Source organism: Pleurodeles waltl, chromosome 1_1, assembly GCF_031143425.1.
Source record: "Pleurodeles waltl isolate 20211129_DDA chromosome 1_1, aPleWal1.hap1.20221129, whole genome shotgun sequence".
NCBI classification, from domain to species: Eukaryota; Metazoa; Chordata; class Amphibia; order Caudata; family Salamandridae; genus Pleurodeles; species Pleurodeles waltl.
In genome coordinates, this window is record NC_090436.1 from 295,424,889 (window position 1) to 295,439,446 (window position 14,558).

At 46.9% G+C, this 14,558-nt stretch overlaps 1 protein-coding gene across 2 annotated transcripts in view; it reads right to left on the bottom strand.

Moving 5' to 3' along the window:
• The window catches only part of LOC138283820 (chondroitin sulfate proteoglycan 4-like), a 349,745-nt gene that overhangs the window by 46,291 nt on the left and 288,896 nt on the right, over nucleotides 1-14,558 (bottom strand). For both annotated transcript variants that reach the window (XM_069221947.1, XM_069221953.1), the window contains one exon: nucleotides 11,050-11,233. In XM_069221947.1, the coding sequence (XP_069078048.1) occupies nucleotides 11,050-11,233 (184 nt within the window). The remainder of the gene's footprint in view (nucleotides 1-11,049; nucleotides 11,234-14,558) is intronic.

A 14,558-nucleotide genomic window follows, 5' to 3' on the forward strand; every position in this document is an offset into this window, starting at 1 on the left:
AGAACTGGGTCAAGGAAAGGATGGTCATGCAACAGACAGTTGCTGTTTCACCACTGCAGAAAGCAATGTGTGTTGGCCCAAATCAAGACTCCATCTCCCCAGTGACTCTCCGCTTGTGACGATTGTGCAGTGAGGCTCTCATGCAACAGGTACATGCGTCATCTTGCTTGAGGATATATGGCAGTGCAAGGGCTATCATGCTTAGGAGGTGCATGACCAACTTGACGGTTATTTCACAATCTGGCTTTAAAAGGAGCAGTAACAACTGGAAAGCCTGGACCCACACTTGACTGAGATAAGCTTTTTCAGTTACTGAGCTGAGGACTTCCCATAGGAAGGGCTGAAGTTGGGTCTTTAATGTTGATGGTGAACCCTAGATTGTGCAATAGGTCTTTGAGGTCTGGGTATCAGCCAAATATTGTTGTTCATATGAGTTGTTGATCACCCATCATCCAATTAAGGGAACACATGGATGCTGATCCTCCTGAGATGAGGGCTACCATGGCAAGTCACTTTGTGAACACCCTGGGGGTCGTGGTAACCCCGAAGGTGAAAGTGATGACCACTTACCAGGTGAGGTATCAGCAATGTGCAAGATAGATTAGGATGTGAAAGTAGGCATCTATCAGGTCGATTGCAGTTATGAAGTTGCCTTACTGAAGTAGAGGGATGACATTCTGGAGCATAGCCAGATGGAAGTGCTCTGACAGGATGTATTCGCTGAGTGGCTTGAGACGGAGTATAGGCTGAAGTAATCAGTCCTTCTTGGTTACAAGGAAGCATAGGGTGTACACTCCTTTGCAACATTGGTGTGCCACCACAGGTTGTATGACCCCTTTGCAAATGAGAGCCTCTACTTCTTCTTGATGGAGGCGCTGATGTTCTGGGGAGAGGGGGTCTGTGGGGCTGGATGTTTGGTGGGATTGCAGTGAGCTCTAACCAGTAGCCTGTCCTATAATGGAAAGAAACCACTGATTGGAGGTGATATCCCACCATGTCAGCAACCCCTGAAGTATTCCCCCCCGACAGATGTAGTATGACTGGGAAGAAAGGAAAGTAAGTCACTGTTTAGAAGAGGTAGCTCCCTAAGCCACACCTCCTTTCCTCTGCCCCAAGAGTTGTTACCCCTGTTGGTTCCCATTGAAAAGCCACATGAAGACCACTGCTGAAGCCTATAATAGGAGGTAGTGGCTTCGAGGGAGGTGGTCCTGCCACCCTACCCACTTGGACCTGCAAAAGGAACCATGGGGAGAAGTCTCTAGAGTCCATTTATAGCCTTGGCTATATCCATGTCTTTCTTCATCTTTCCAAGCATCTAGTCACCCTGCATTCCTAAGTGGTGCTCCCCATCTAAGGAAAGGTTGAGCAGATGTTGCTGTACTTCTGGCTTGAAGCCAGAGACACAATCAGGCATGGCGCTAGATGAGGATGCTACAGTTGATGCCTCACACCAGAGTATTAGCAGCGTACAAGGTACACCGTACAGTGGTATTTGAAATAATCTTCTCCTCAGAAATAAACTCATGGGCAATTTTCCTGTATTTTTCTGGGAGATGTTGGAGAAGATGCTCCAGCTTGTCCTAGTGGGCCCAATCATACCTGGTGATCAGGCAGATGGAATTGACAAACCACCAGTGGGGTGCTGACTGAGTGGTGACCTGCTTACCAGCCACTTTGCTCTTCCTGCTTCCCTTGTCTGGTGGAGGTGTGCTGCCAGTGCCAGTGCCTTGGGTGTTGCAGGCCATATGGACCATGAGGAATTCTGGAGGAAGTTGTCCAGTGATGTATGGATGGTTTATATTTTCTGTCTACCCTTGGGGTGACAATCTGGCTTTTACCAGCTCCTTGAATACTTCAGCGGCGGTTTTCAGCATTCCTTTAAGCATAGGGAAGAACCGCAGGATAGTCTGGGTGAAGGACAGAATCTCCATGAGGACATCCTGACAGGCTGACAACATGACCGCCCTCAAGAACGCTACCCGCGAACACCACCACCTGATCCGCGCCGCCAAAAGGAACTTTTTCACCGACAGACTGGACAAAAACAGACACAACAGCAGAGAACTCTTCAGCATTGTCAAGGGGTTCTCCAACCCCAGCGCCAACGATAACGCCGTCACACCCTCACAGGATCTGTGCGAATCCCTCGCCACTTTCTTCCATCGCAAGATTAGCGACCTCCACGACAGCTTCGGACACCAGACCCAACCAAACACCACCGAACCGGCATCCACGGCCATCACCCTCAACAACTGGTCCCACATCAACACGGAAGAAACCAAATCCATCATGAACTCTATCCACTCCGGCGCCCCTTCGGACCCCTGCCCGCACTTCATCTTTAACAAAGCCGACGACATCATCGCCCCGCACCTCCAGACCGTCATCAACTCTTCTTTTTCTTCTGCTACCTTCCCCGAATGCTGGAAACACGCCGAAGTCAACGCCCTACTAAAGAAACCTACGGCTGACCCGAGCGACCTGAAAAACTTCCGCCCCATCTCTCTTCTGCCTTTCCCAGCCAAAGTAATAGAGAAGACCGTCAACAAACAGCTGACCACCTTCCTGGAAGACAACAACCTGCTCGACCCCTCATAAACCGGATTCCGAACCAACCACAGCACTGAAACCGCCCTCATCTCAGTCACTGACGACATCAGAACCCTGATGGACAACGGTGAAACAGTCGCCCTCATTCTGCTCGACCTCTCGGCTGCCTTTGACACCGTCTGTCACCGCACCCTAATCACCCGCCTCCGCTCCACCGGAATCCAAGGCCAGGCCCTGGACTGGATCGCCTCCTTCCTCTCAAACCGTTCCCAAAGAGTTTACCTCCCTCCGTTTCGCTCAGAAACCACCAAGATCATCTGCGGCGTACCCCAAGGCTCATCACTCAGCCTGACACTCTTCAATGTCTACATGAGCCCCCTCGCCAACATCGTACGCAAGCACGACATCATCATCACCTCCTACGCCGACGACACGCAACTTATACTCTCCCTCACCAAGGACCCCGCCAGCGCCAAGACCAACCTACAAGAGGGTATGAAGGACGTCGCAGATTGGATGAGGCTCAGCCGCCTAAAGCTGAACTCTGAAAAAACGGAAGTCCTCATCCTCGGCAACACCCCGTCCGCCTGGGACGACTCCTGGTGGCCCACAGCCCTCGGCACCGCACCGACCCCCACAGACCACGCCCGCAACCTCGGCTTCATCTTGGACCCTCTTCTCACCATGACCAAGCAAGTCAACGCTGTGTCCTCCGCCTGCTTCCTCACCCTCCGCATCCTCCGCAAGATCTTCCGCTGGATCCCCGCCGACACCAGAAAAACCGTGACCCACGCCCTCGTCACGAGCCGCCTGGACTACGGCAACACCCTCTACGCCGGGACCACAGCCAAACTCCAAAATCACCTGCAACGCATTCAAAACGCCTCGTCCCGCCTCATCCTCGACATACCCCGCAGCAGCCACATCTCCGCACACCTGAGACACCTGCACTGGCTCCCAGTCAGCAAAAGGATCACCTTCCGACTTCTCACCCACGCACACAAAGCCCTCCACGACAAGGGACCGGAATACCTCAACAGACGCCTCAGCATCTACGTCCCCACCCGCCTCCTCCGCTCCTCTGGCCTCGCACCCGCTGCTGTCCCTCGCATCCGCCGCTCCACGGCGGGTGGGAGATCTTTCTCCTTCCTGGCGGCCAAGACCTGGAACTCCCTCCCCACCAGCCTCAGGACCACCCAGGACCACTCCGCTTTCCGGAGACTCCTAAAGACCTGGCTGTTCGAGCAGCGATAACTCCCCCTTTTTCCCCTAGCGCCTTGAGACCCTCACGGGTGAGTAGCGCGCTTTATAAATGTTAATGATTTGATTTTGATTTGATCCTCACCCTGCTGGACCTTGTACAACTCCACCTTATGAAAGGCGGTGGCCCGATCCAGAACCTCGCTGTAAGAGATACTGTTATCTGGCGGGATGATTTGGCAGAATAAAGGTCTGGGTCAGTATCTCCAGGTAAGTCAACATCCTAGTCATCCCACGGGTCACCACAGGACTAAGGATCGTATCGGGATTCTTAGGGTTGAAACTGAAGGGGCTGAAACTGTGGTTTTACAGTATTGATGATGAACCCTAGATTGTGCAGTAGGTCTATGGTGGTTTAGGTAAGAGTTCATATAAGCTCTTGCTCAGCCAGTCGTCCATGTGAGGAAACATCGGGATGCTGATCCTCCTGAGATGGGCATCTACCACGGCAAGACACTTTTGTTACGACCTGAACGCTTCTTACCGCTATAATCTGCCAGTCTCTGGGCACCACAAGGTTTCTTGCTTGTTCTAGATTGACCAAGGTAGGGGCCACCCTTTCCAGTAGCCACGGTGCTGCTGATAATAGAACACCAAGCAGGCCGTATCCTCCAGAAGTAGTCCCAGAGGAAAAAACCCAAACTTGGGAAAAACCTCGGATCAAGGAACTGCTGAAAAAGATATAAAGAAAAAGTGTGGCACAAAAAATCTTGAACAAAAACTGTAGACAGGGAAAAGCAGGTGAAGTCCAAAATCACAGGATACAGGAGCACAAAACCTGGAACGGAAGTGTTTGCAACGCAAGGAACAGAAGACCAACTGTGCTTATATACTGACATGCAGGAAGTAATGAAGACACCATCATGGATTGGGAAAAGCCACATTAAGGTAAATGGAAAAATAGCCGTAGTATAAAAAGTAGGGAAAGCGCATGCAGGGAAGGAACACAGACTCCCGGGAAAGAGAAAATATGGCCAAGAAGAAACAAAAAAGAAAAAGAGAAGAAAGAAGTAAAGAAGAAAAACAGTAGAAAAAGCAGGTAAGTAAAACTAGGGGGGGTAAAAGGTGGGTGCAGCGTGAAACAGAGCCCAAAGGCAAAGTTTCAGGTCGTGCTGCGGCCCGAAAAAACAGGTTGCAACCCGAAAAGCGGTCTGCGGCAGAAACGGCCGTCCGAGACACTGACTGCTGATCTGACCACGGCCCGCAATTGGGGCGCAACCGGTCTTCACAGCGTCACAACTTTGTCAAGATTGAGTGGATAAGTAGGACTTAAATCCCAAGGGGAGAGTGTGGGGAAACCTCTGGTGATTGAGGGAGAGGGCTTCCCAGTGTTTGAGGTGATACAGGGAAAGAAGAAGGGGGAGAGGGTGGGAGATGAGGAGGAGAATAGGGAGGTGGAGAAGGAGGGGTATAGGAGGTAGAGAGCTAGAGCCTCCTCAAAAGACAATTTCCTCCTGTGAGGTATAGAGGCCTGATCCTTTGGAGTAGGCTGGTTGATAATCCTGCTGGTTGCAGGTGAATGAGGAACTGCTTCTGTCCGGCATCAAGCTCCTCATGTAGAGGCTGGAGAATGGGATGTTCCTGTAGTGAAGGACGGGGCTTGGCCTGAGTTAGAAGTTACAGAGATGGCAGAGGTGGGAACGTAGCACTCATGGTCAATAATATCCATGGTTATACCGTAAGAACCTGTGGTTCTTCCTGCTTGGACTGCAAATCGTAATTTGGCTCAAGGCTGAAATAAAGGAGTTGTTTGCCTGAACGCCCCAGCTCCATCTGCTCCTTGATGTTTCAGTCCCTAAAGAGGCCCAGGGTGTTGTCTCCTTGCCGCTACGCCATAGGTGGCGCAGTGAGTTCTGATATCCCAATGCCTTTTTGGAGCAGAAGCAAGGCAGGTGGAGCAGGAGGACTCGTCATGCCCTGGGGAGAGACAAAGGTTGCAAAGCTGGTGGAAGTCTGTCCAGGGATACTTTGCACAACACTGTGGACAGTTTTGAGATGGAGGCTTTTCCATCACACAGTCAGCCTTTTAAAGGGAAAAGATGAAGGAGAAAGCCCCAAAGGGGAGTGTCAAGTCGAACCTGGTCACTGAGCCCGATGAAGGTCGCAGTGAGACCGAAAGGTAATGCAAGCACCAATTGTTTACACCAACTGCAATGAAGAATCCTAAAGTGCCCTACAACACACACTGCAAGGCATCGACCTGAAGCTCAGTGGACACATGCTCAAACCTGGCTGAGGAGAAGAAACAATGGAGCTGATGTCCAGTCACATTACCAGTAACAGGAGGAGTCACTATAATTTGTGACTCCAAAGATTTGTTTGAAGAAAAACAAGTTGCAAACACCTGAGCCAAACACTAGATCGCAGTGGTATGCACAGCATGCATATCTGTAGCCACATATACAACAAGCAAATGTATTGGTTGGTGGTTATGTCACTGAGGTGTTCAAAGCTCAACTGTGAGCTGGAATGCTCTTCTTCAGGTCTGTTGTCTTTGCTGCTGCTAGGAGAATGGGATCTGCTGGCATAGACAAAAAAAACAATCTGTGCGCCACAGCACCCTGGTGCGCCATCAAAATTAGCCAGAGGCGCTCCGAACAAATGAGGCACAAAGCATACATGATCTCAGCCTCTCTGCTACAAGGGTATGGTACTACTGAAACGTGTATACTCTGTGTGTGAGAACTTTTACATTTGCTTTCCTCTTCAGGAAATCTCATAAAATTATTTGAACAGGGGAAAAAAATACTAAAAAGAGGAAGAAATGCCTCTAGGGCAGGGGTCTTCAAACTGGGGAGCGGTACAAGGAGGGGCGCCAGGCTCTGGACAAAATAAGAATTAAACAGATAACAGTGTTTTGTTTTAAGCAGAAACATGTTAATGCATTTTTAAAAAAGGCAACAGTACTTAACTGCAATGTTTAAATAGTCTAGACATATTTAAACTTTGTCAACTTTATAAAAAAAATGTATAAAATTCTGAAGGGGGGCCAATGATTTTTATTTTTCAAGTGTGGGGGGGTGCAGCATTGTAAAGTTTGGAGACCACTGCTCTAGGGGGTGCTCGTGTACTGAAATAAGATACAGCCTTTAATCTGTTGAAAATTTCATCTGGGCAAAGGACAGAGTGTGTACATGAAAACATGACTAGGTTTACTAACCAAAAGAAACCATTAAGGCATGTGAGGCCTGAGCCAGCAAAGCTCTGCCTCGGAGAAACCAGCATGATGCAGATCTGGGTTTACTGACGTCTGAATTTTATGAATGAAGATTTCAGCCTTAGCCTTTTGATCGACATACAATAATGTTATAACAAATACTGTGATAAAATATGCAACTTTAAACCTTAGAAGGATATGCTGCATCTTTAGTCTAACTGGAATTATAGTTTTATATTTGCTACAGACGAGCATTGCAGGTTGAAAGGGAGTGCTGATAGAATAGTGAGACTGTTATTCCTTCTGTTCCCGGGATTACAGATGTACTGGGTCTATAAGATTCTGTTATAAATTACCCCCCTAAATGGCAGATAACATATCTGAATTAGACCATATGATGTCTCCTGCCATATTGACTTGAAGCAAAGAAGAGCACACTATCTCAGCGCTAGCTACCAAGGATTCACGCACTAGGTTCACTTTCAAATCAAAGCTGCATTAGTTTCTTATCTACTAGTGTGCCTACCACAGGATTTAGTTTAACACAAGCTTGTTTCAACTTCTGCTGGATAGCTTCAATGTTACAGTGTCTGCTGCAAAGTTGTACCCAGATAGTAAAATATTCTCAAGAAAGTATACCATTAAGGTCGCTCAGAAGCTTAGCTTAGTGTAGAGATCTTAGAATAATTTGCAGATTCCTCAGAAAGTCAACTCACTATTCTGCCATTCTAAGACTGGCAAAGTCAGTACATTTACACATGGTAATACCAATAGGATTGGGCACTTCTGAAAAATGTAACACAGTCTCTTCCCTCACTCTAATTACCCACAATAGAAAAAAGTCTCTTCTCCTCCAGCACACTAGAGGCAATTTTTTAAAACAAAAAATAGTTTTAAGCAAATCCATATGCTGACCCCCTGTGCTGAAAAGTATTGTTTCTGACTTAATGAATTAAAGTTTTTTTTATAAAAAAACTGGTATATTTTTATTTTGTTACATCCATAGTTAAAATACCTTCATTGGCTTCATCCCAATTATTTCCAGGGAGAAAATTGGAAGCACTCCCACGGCCGGGCTTACACCCCCCCACCTGACAAAAAAAAGTAACATAATGGGAAGCCGTGGCCAAAGGCCAAAAGGCCACGGGAGCCGAAGATCGATAAAGTTTGGGAACCACTCATCTATGCCATAATTTCTGATAGTATGGAGTTTAAACCTACTGTTGGGATAACCATCAATACTAAGGGCCTGATTTGGAGTTTGGCAGAGGGGGTTACTCCGTCACAAACATGACAGATATCCTGTCCGTGTTTTACGATTCCATTATTTCTAATGGAAATCATAATACGGCAGAGGGGATATCCGTTACGCTTGTGATGGAGTACCCATCTGCCAATCTCTAAACCAGGCCCATTGATCTGTACCGGCCAGGGTGAGGTCTTCTCTATGTGATTTTGTTTTTGTGGATGTCTGCTTCAAAATTCATTTTTGTTTATTTTGTTATCAGCATATTTTGGAAAAAAAGATGGGCCCATGATTTTTTGTCAGACATCAGGCTTAAGCCCCAAGCGATGTTCCACAGTGCATGCTTCCTGGAAAAGCTAGGTAATACGTATGAGCATTTAGATCACTCATAGCCTTTCCTACATGGATGATCTGGTAGTATACAATGATTTTATTATTAACCATTCTGTGAAAGCCCTGCAAATTTGGAGCAGCTAAAGAATCTCACAGAAGCCAGTCATAGCAGTCCAGTAGAACCATCAAATTTATTTTCCTAATGCAGTTGATGATATTAAATCAATCAATCAATCAATCAATCAATCAGTGATTTGTTAAGCGCGCTACTCACCCGGAAGGGTTTCAAGGCACTGGGGGGGGGGGGGGGGGTGGATGTGGGGTGCTACAGGTCTTGAGGTGCTTCCTGAAGGTCAAGAGGTCCTGGGTCAGACATAGGTTGACGGGGAGGGAGTTCCAGGTTTTGGCAGCAAGGTGGGAGAAGGATCTACCACCGGATGTGGTACGGTGAATACGGGGGACGGTTGTGAGGGCAAGGTTGGTGGAGCAGAGCTGGCGTGTAGGGATGTGGAAGTTGACATGCTCGTTGAGGTAGGCTGGTCCGGCGTCGTGGAGAGCTTTGTGAGCGTGGATCAGGAGCTTGAAGACGATCCTTTTGTGGACAGGGAGCCAGTGGAGGTCTCTGAGGTGGGCTGAGATGTGTTTGTGGTGAGGGAGGTTGAGGATGAGTCGTGCTGAGTCGTTCTGGATGCGCTGGAGTTTCTTCTGGAGCTTGGCCATTGTTCCTGCATAGAGGGCATTGCCGTAGTCCAGTCTGCTACTGACGAGGGCGCGGGTGACCGTTCTTCTGGTTTCCACAGGGATCCATCTGAAGGTCTTGTGGAGCATGCAAAGGGAGTTGTAGCATGAGGATGAGATGGCATTGACTTGCTGGGTCATGGAGAGCAAAGAGTCCAGTATGAAGCCAAGGGGTTGCGTGCGTGTGTGGTGGGCTTTGGAGCCGACCCCAGGGTGGCAGGCCACCAGGAGTCGTCCCATGCTGATCTGTTGGGGCCAAAGATGATGATCTTAGTCTTCTCCGAGTTCAGCTTGAGGCGGCTTTCTTTCACCCAGTTGGCGATGGCGTGAAGTCCAGTGTGGAGGATGTTCTTAGTGGTTGCGGGGTCCTTCGTGAGAGAGAGAATGAGCTGAGTGTCGTCTGCGTGGAGACCATGTTGAGGCCGTGGGATTGGACGATGTTGGCGAGCGGACAGACTCTTTCTGACTAAAGCTATTAATTTACGTACCTTGTCAGGGGGGTGGAGTAGTAATGATGAGGAAGAATTCTTTTCAATGATGGCCGAGATGATTACAATATTCTTGTAAAGAATTAATTTTTTAAAAAGGTCCTTTACCAAGACATCTATATTTCTTTTCTTGGCTAGGTCTGCAGATTTAGCAAAGGCAGTCATATGAAGTACTTCAACGGTAGGTTTTTAAAGACCTAGGACCATTGACATCAAACAATGAGATGAGGAACAGGATTGCAGAGTTACTAAAATGATCTACGTGTGTAACTGTGCTGTTGTGACTACAATGTTAAGCTTATTCACATCTCTATTACAAACCTACCTCGAGTACAATCTAGCTCGGAGATGAAGACAGCCCTTTATCTTTTTGCTCTGTCTAGTAGAGAAATATTTTCCCATAGGTTTACAAGCCCCAGGTTTTATGCTTCTCAGGTTGGAGTAGGATCTGTCTCAAGGACAGAAACCTCTCAACTTCAGGATGAGGGGTATACAAGTGGGGAAAATAGTGCTTTTGTGAGGGACTCCAAGAAGCTTCAGAGTTGATCCCAACAAGATTTCAGGGGAGGCATGGCACTGTTGGCCCTTTTGATGGCTGAAAAATAAACCAGGGAGATGAGCTCCTCTGTTAGTGCATGTTCTGAAAAAGGCCAAGGCTAACCAATGGGAAACTGCCTTCCTGTCTATAGGAGTAATTAATGACATCTCTTGACAAATGATTATTCCTTACAGTGTAACTGTCAGATGGAGTAAAAACAAAGTTGTATGATGTAGTTGTCTTTCAATAACGTTTTCACACTGTGGGTGGAAAACTTGTCAAGGGAAGCAAGCATGTAACAAAGTAAAATTCTCTGACGAGTCCAAGGGTGTAAATGTAGCCTTCCTTCATGGGAAATGCTTCACAGGTGTCTACGCCTAACAATGCTGAATATAAAAATGTTTGCAGTGAAAGGAAGGTAACAGTCCAGTTTTAGGGGACCCTTGGCCCACAGTTAAAACGTTTCACATAACAAACAAGGAAAAATTAGAAATGCTAAGACCACTTTACTATACAATTTAGAAATGTTATACGTTTGAGGGAATAGCTGAAATTGATTGGAGTGTCAAAAGATAAGATTTGAAAATGGAAACATTCAAATAAAATGTAATAACTCTGTGTGTCTAGACTGTAGGTAAAATGAAAGAGATAGCACACAGTGTAAGTAAGTTATTTTAGAATCTATATTATTTTCGTGACAGGTCATGAACATAAAAGGGTCTGTGCAATGCTTCCTTGCCTGTATTTGCCAGAAGTCGACTTTGTCTCTCAGGTCCAATTGCATCATAAGAAATGGTTATCTGAAACATTTGGGCAACAAGAAATGCAGGTGGTGATGCAACAGTAAATGAGAAGGAGTCTTCTTCACTCCATACCATATCCTCACTTCTCGTGTGTTCATACATAATTAGATTTTCATCCACCTACACAAAAAAGAGAAGACATTTTTACAATATTGTAATACTAAAGTAATCATTTTTTTATTATGCAGGTGCAATACATTTCATATGATATATACACACGCATATTTTGGTGCTTTCATATCTCAAAATGCAATGGTATAAAATCCCATATGTATAAGGGAACCATGAAATATTAAAGATGTTTCATGGTTGCCTGTAAAATATGTGTTTCATCATCACACTGATAGCCTCCAAACCACTATACATAGCTTTCACATTGTCAAGGCTACTAGGATTATGCAGCATGTTGGTGTATGTAGCTAAAATGCAAATAATGCAACTCATTCTCTGGTAGTATTATTTTTTATAAATTTGACCTTGGAACAACATTTCTGGTGAAATCTTCAAATTTTGCAAATTATGTTGCAAATACAGTAAATCAATAATTATGTGGTAAACACTGCTGCCACAGATAGCCTAAATCCACTATTCCTCAGCACTGCCCATTGTTTTCTCAAAAATGTATTCAAGAAAGGTAAATAAACCCTAAATATTGGAACTTCAGTCAGTGCACGTTGTTAGGTTCACCTTGAAGAAACAGCTTTTTCAAGGTAACTTCTACAAAATAAAAATGTAATATCTATAAGTCACATAGCATGTACCATGTGTAATCAGGTATATTGCCATCTCTGGATTATGGTGACATTTACAAACCTCTTGGCCTTCGGTCTGATGGTTTATGATGTCACCAGAACCTGTTGATGGCAATATTAGACCTGATTACAATTATCCATTATGTATCATCTATATGTTGTGTGTTATTTAAAAAAAAAAACTACAGTGGTATAAAACTCATATATAAAAGGGAACCATGAAATAACAAAAATATTTCACATTTTACGTGAGAAAGAAAATGCTAGTTACCCTGTAAGCATCTTCATAGCATGTAGTGGTGTAGATTCACATGTTTATCATACTCCTGCTATCTAGTATTGGGCTTGAATGTTTGAAAGTTGTTTCTGTTTGAAGACGTCTGCTGAGTGACAAAATGTAATATGACTTCACCTCTTAGTGTGTATTGCGCATGGAAACCAACTCCATGTTAGATTGTGCATCACACAGAGGGTGAGAGTATGTACGGAGTGTGAACTTAAAGTAAGCTGTGTCAAGGTCAATGTGCAGAGAAATACAGAACGCAAGAGATATGAAAAAGATACTGGTTTCCGCAGAGGAGGGCATGCGCATGGGAATGTACAATACTATATGCTACCAACAGATCCTTACAGGGTAAGTAGCTGTTAGAAATGGGGTCTCTAGATGGCAGTTGGTTTGCACCCTGTCCAAGCAGGGACCCTCACTCTAGTCAGGATAAGAGAGATAACCCCTGCTCACCCCCTTGGTAGCTTGGCACGAGCAGTCAGGCTTATCTCAGAAGTAATGTGTAAAGCATTTGCACATAACTCACAGTAATAAGTGAAAACACTACAAACGGACACTACACCAGTTTTAGAAAAATAGCCACTATTTATCTATATAAAACAAGACCAAATATGATAAAAATCCAACAAACAATAATAAAAATATTAATTTTTCAAGATTTACTCAAAAATACAGTTCCTCGAAGTCGATAGCTCCACCTGGGGCTATCACGGCATTGTGATCAACAAAACCAACAGTTCAAGCCGGCCACGGCGTTGCGGGCCAGCTACGGTGGCAGGAAGACCCGCAAACAGTAGCTTGGATTTGCAGGGCATCGTGATCCTCGCGGTGAGCTCGGGAGAGCGGCATCACTGACGTCGCGGTGTCAGTTCCCGAGTCGGTGCAGGGGTCGTTGGGCCCTTGAAGTCACACGCGTTGCGGATCGAACTCCAGGTTGCCGAATTCAGGTGCGCCGGCGTGGATGGCGTCGGGCTGCAGTGCGAAGAGGACGATGCAATGTGCAGCGCCCACAGGTCACGGTGCAGCCAGCGGCGTCAGTGAGACCAGGGCTGCGATGTTAAGCGGGGCGGTGCGACGTGCGGTGTTCACAGGTCACGGTGCAGGCAGCGGCATCGTCGTTGCTGAAGCGCTATCTTCGGTAGGCCCAGGTCAGTGGTGCGGGACGGTGCATCGTGACCCTCACCCGCAGTGCCCACAGGCCACGGTGTAGGCAAAATGCATGGTGACGACACAGGAGTCGATGATGCTGGCGCCAGTGGACCGGGCTGCGGTGTGGGACGGGACGGTGCTTTGTGTACCTCACGAGCAATGTCCACAGGTCACGGTGCAGGCAACGGCGCCGGTGTCAGCAGGAGCGGCGGCGTCGGGGATGCCCAGGCTGTGGTGTGAGCAGACAATGCCAGAGTGCAGGGCCCACAGGTCGCGGTGCGAGCAGCAGCTCAGTGAAGTCATCCGATGACGGCGCCAGTGAGACCAGGGTCGCTGTACGAAACGGGGCAATGCGACTCCGTGCGGCGTCGGCAGGTCGCGGTGCAGGCCAGCGGCATCGTTGGCGGCGTGGTGGTGGTTTCTCCTCTTGAGCAGCACAAAACACACAGTTCTCACTGCTGCAGGTCAAGGAAACTGAAGTCTTTGGTGTCCCTGAGACTTCCAACAGGAGGCAAGCTCTACTCCAAGCCCTTGGAGAACTTTCTCAAGCAGGACAGACAGCAAAGTTCACCCTTTGCACTCTTGTCCGGCAGAAGCAGCAACTGCAGGCCAATCCAGCAAAGCAACACAGCAAACGGACAGTACTCCTCCTTCAGCTCTTCTCCTGGGCAGAGGTTCCAGTTGATTCCAGAAAGATTCTAAAAGTCTAGGGTTTTGGGTCTTCTTCTTATACCCAGTTCTGCCTTTGAAGTTGGCAAACTTCAAAGCAAAGTCTCAAGTGTTTGCAAGATCCCTCCTTGTCCAGGCAAGGGCCCAGACACTCACCAGGGGGTCGGAGACAGCACTGTGTGAGGACAGGCACAGTCTTTTCAGGTGTGAGTGACCACTCCACCCCTGCAGCACAGATTGCTAATCAAGATATGCAGGCTGCACCCCAGCCCACTTTGTGTCACTGTCTAGAGGAGAGGTGTGAACAGCACAACTGTCAAACTGACCCGGACTGGGAATCCACAAACATGAAGAGCCACAGAATGGATTAAGCAAGAAAATGCCTACTTTCTAAAAGTGCCATTTTTAAACTAACAATTTAAAAAACAACTTCACTAAAAGATGTATTTTTAAATTGTGAGCTCAGAGACCCTAAACTCCCCCTTTTTATCTGCTCTCAAAGAGAATCTGCGCTTTAAGGATATTTAAAGGCAGCCCCATGTTAACCTATAAGAGAGACAGGCCTTGCACAGTGAAACCCGATTTGGCA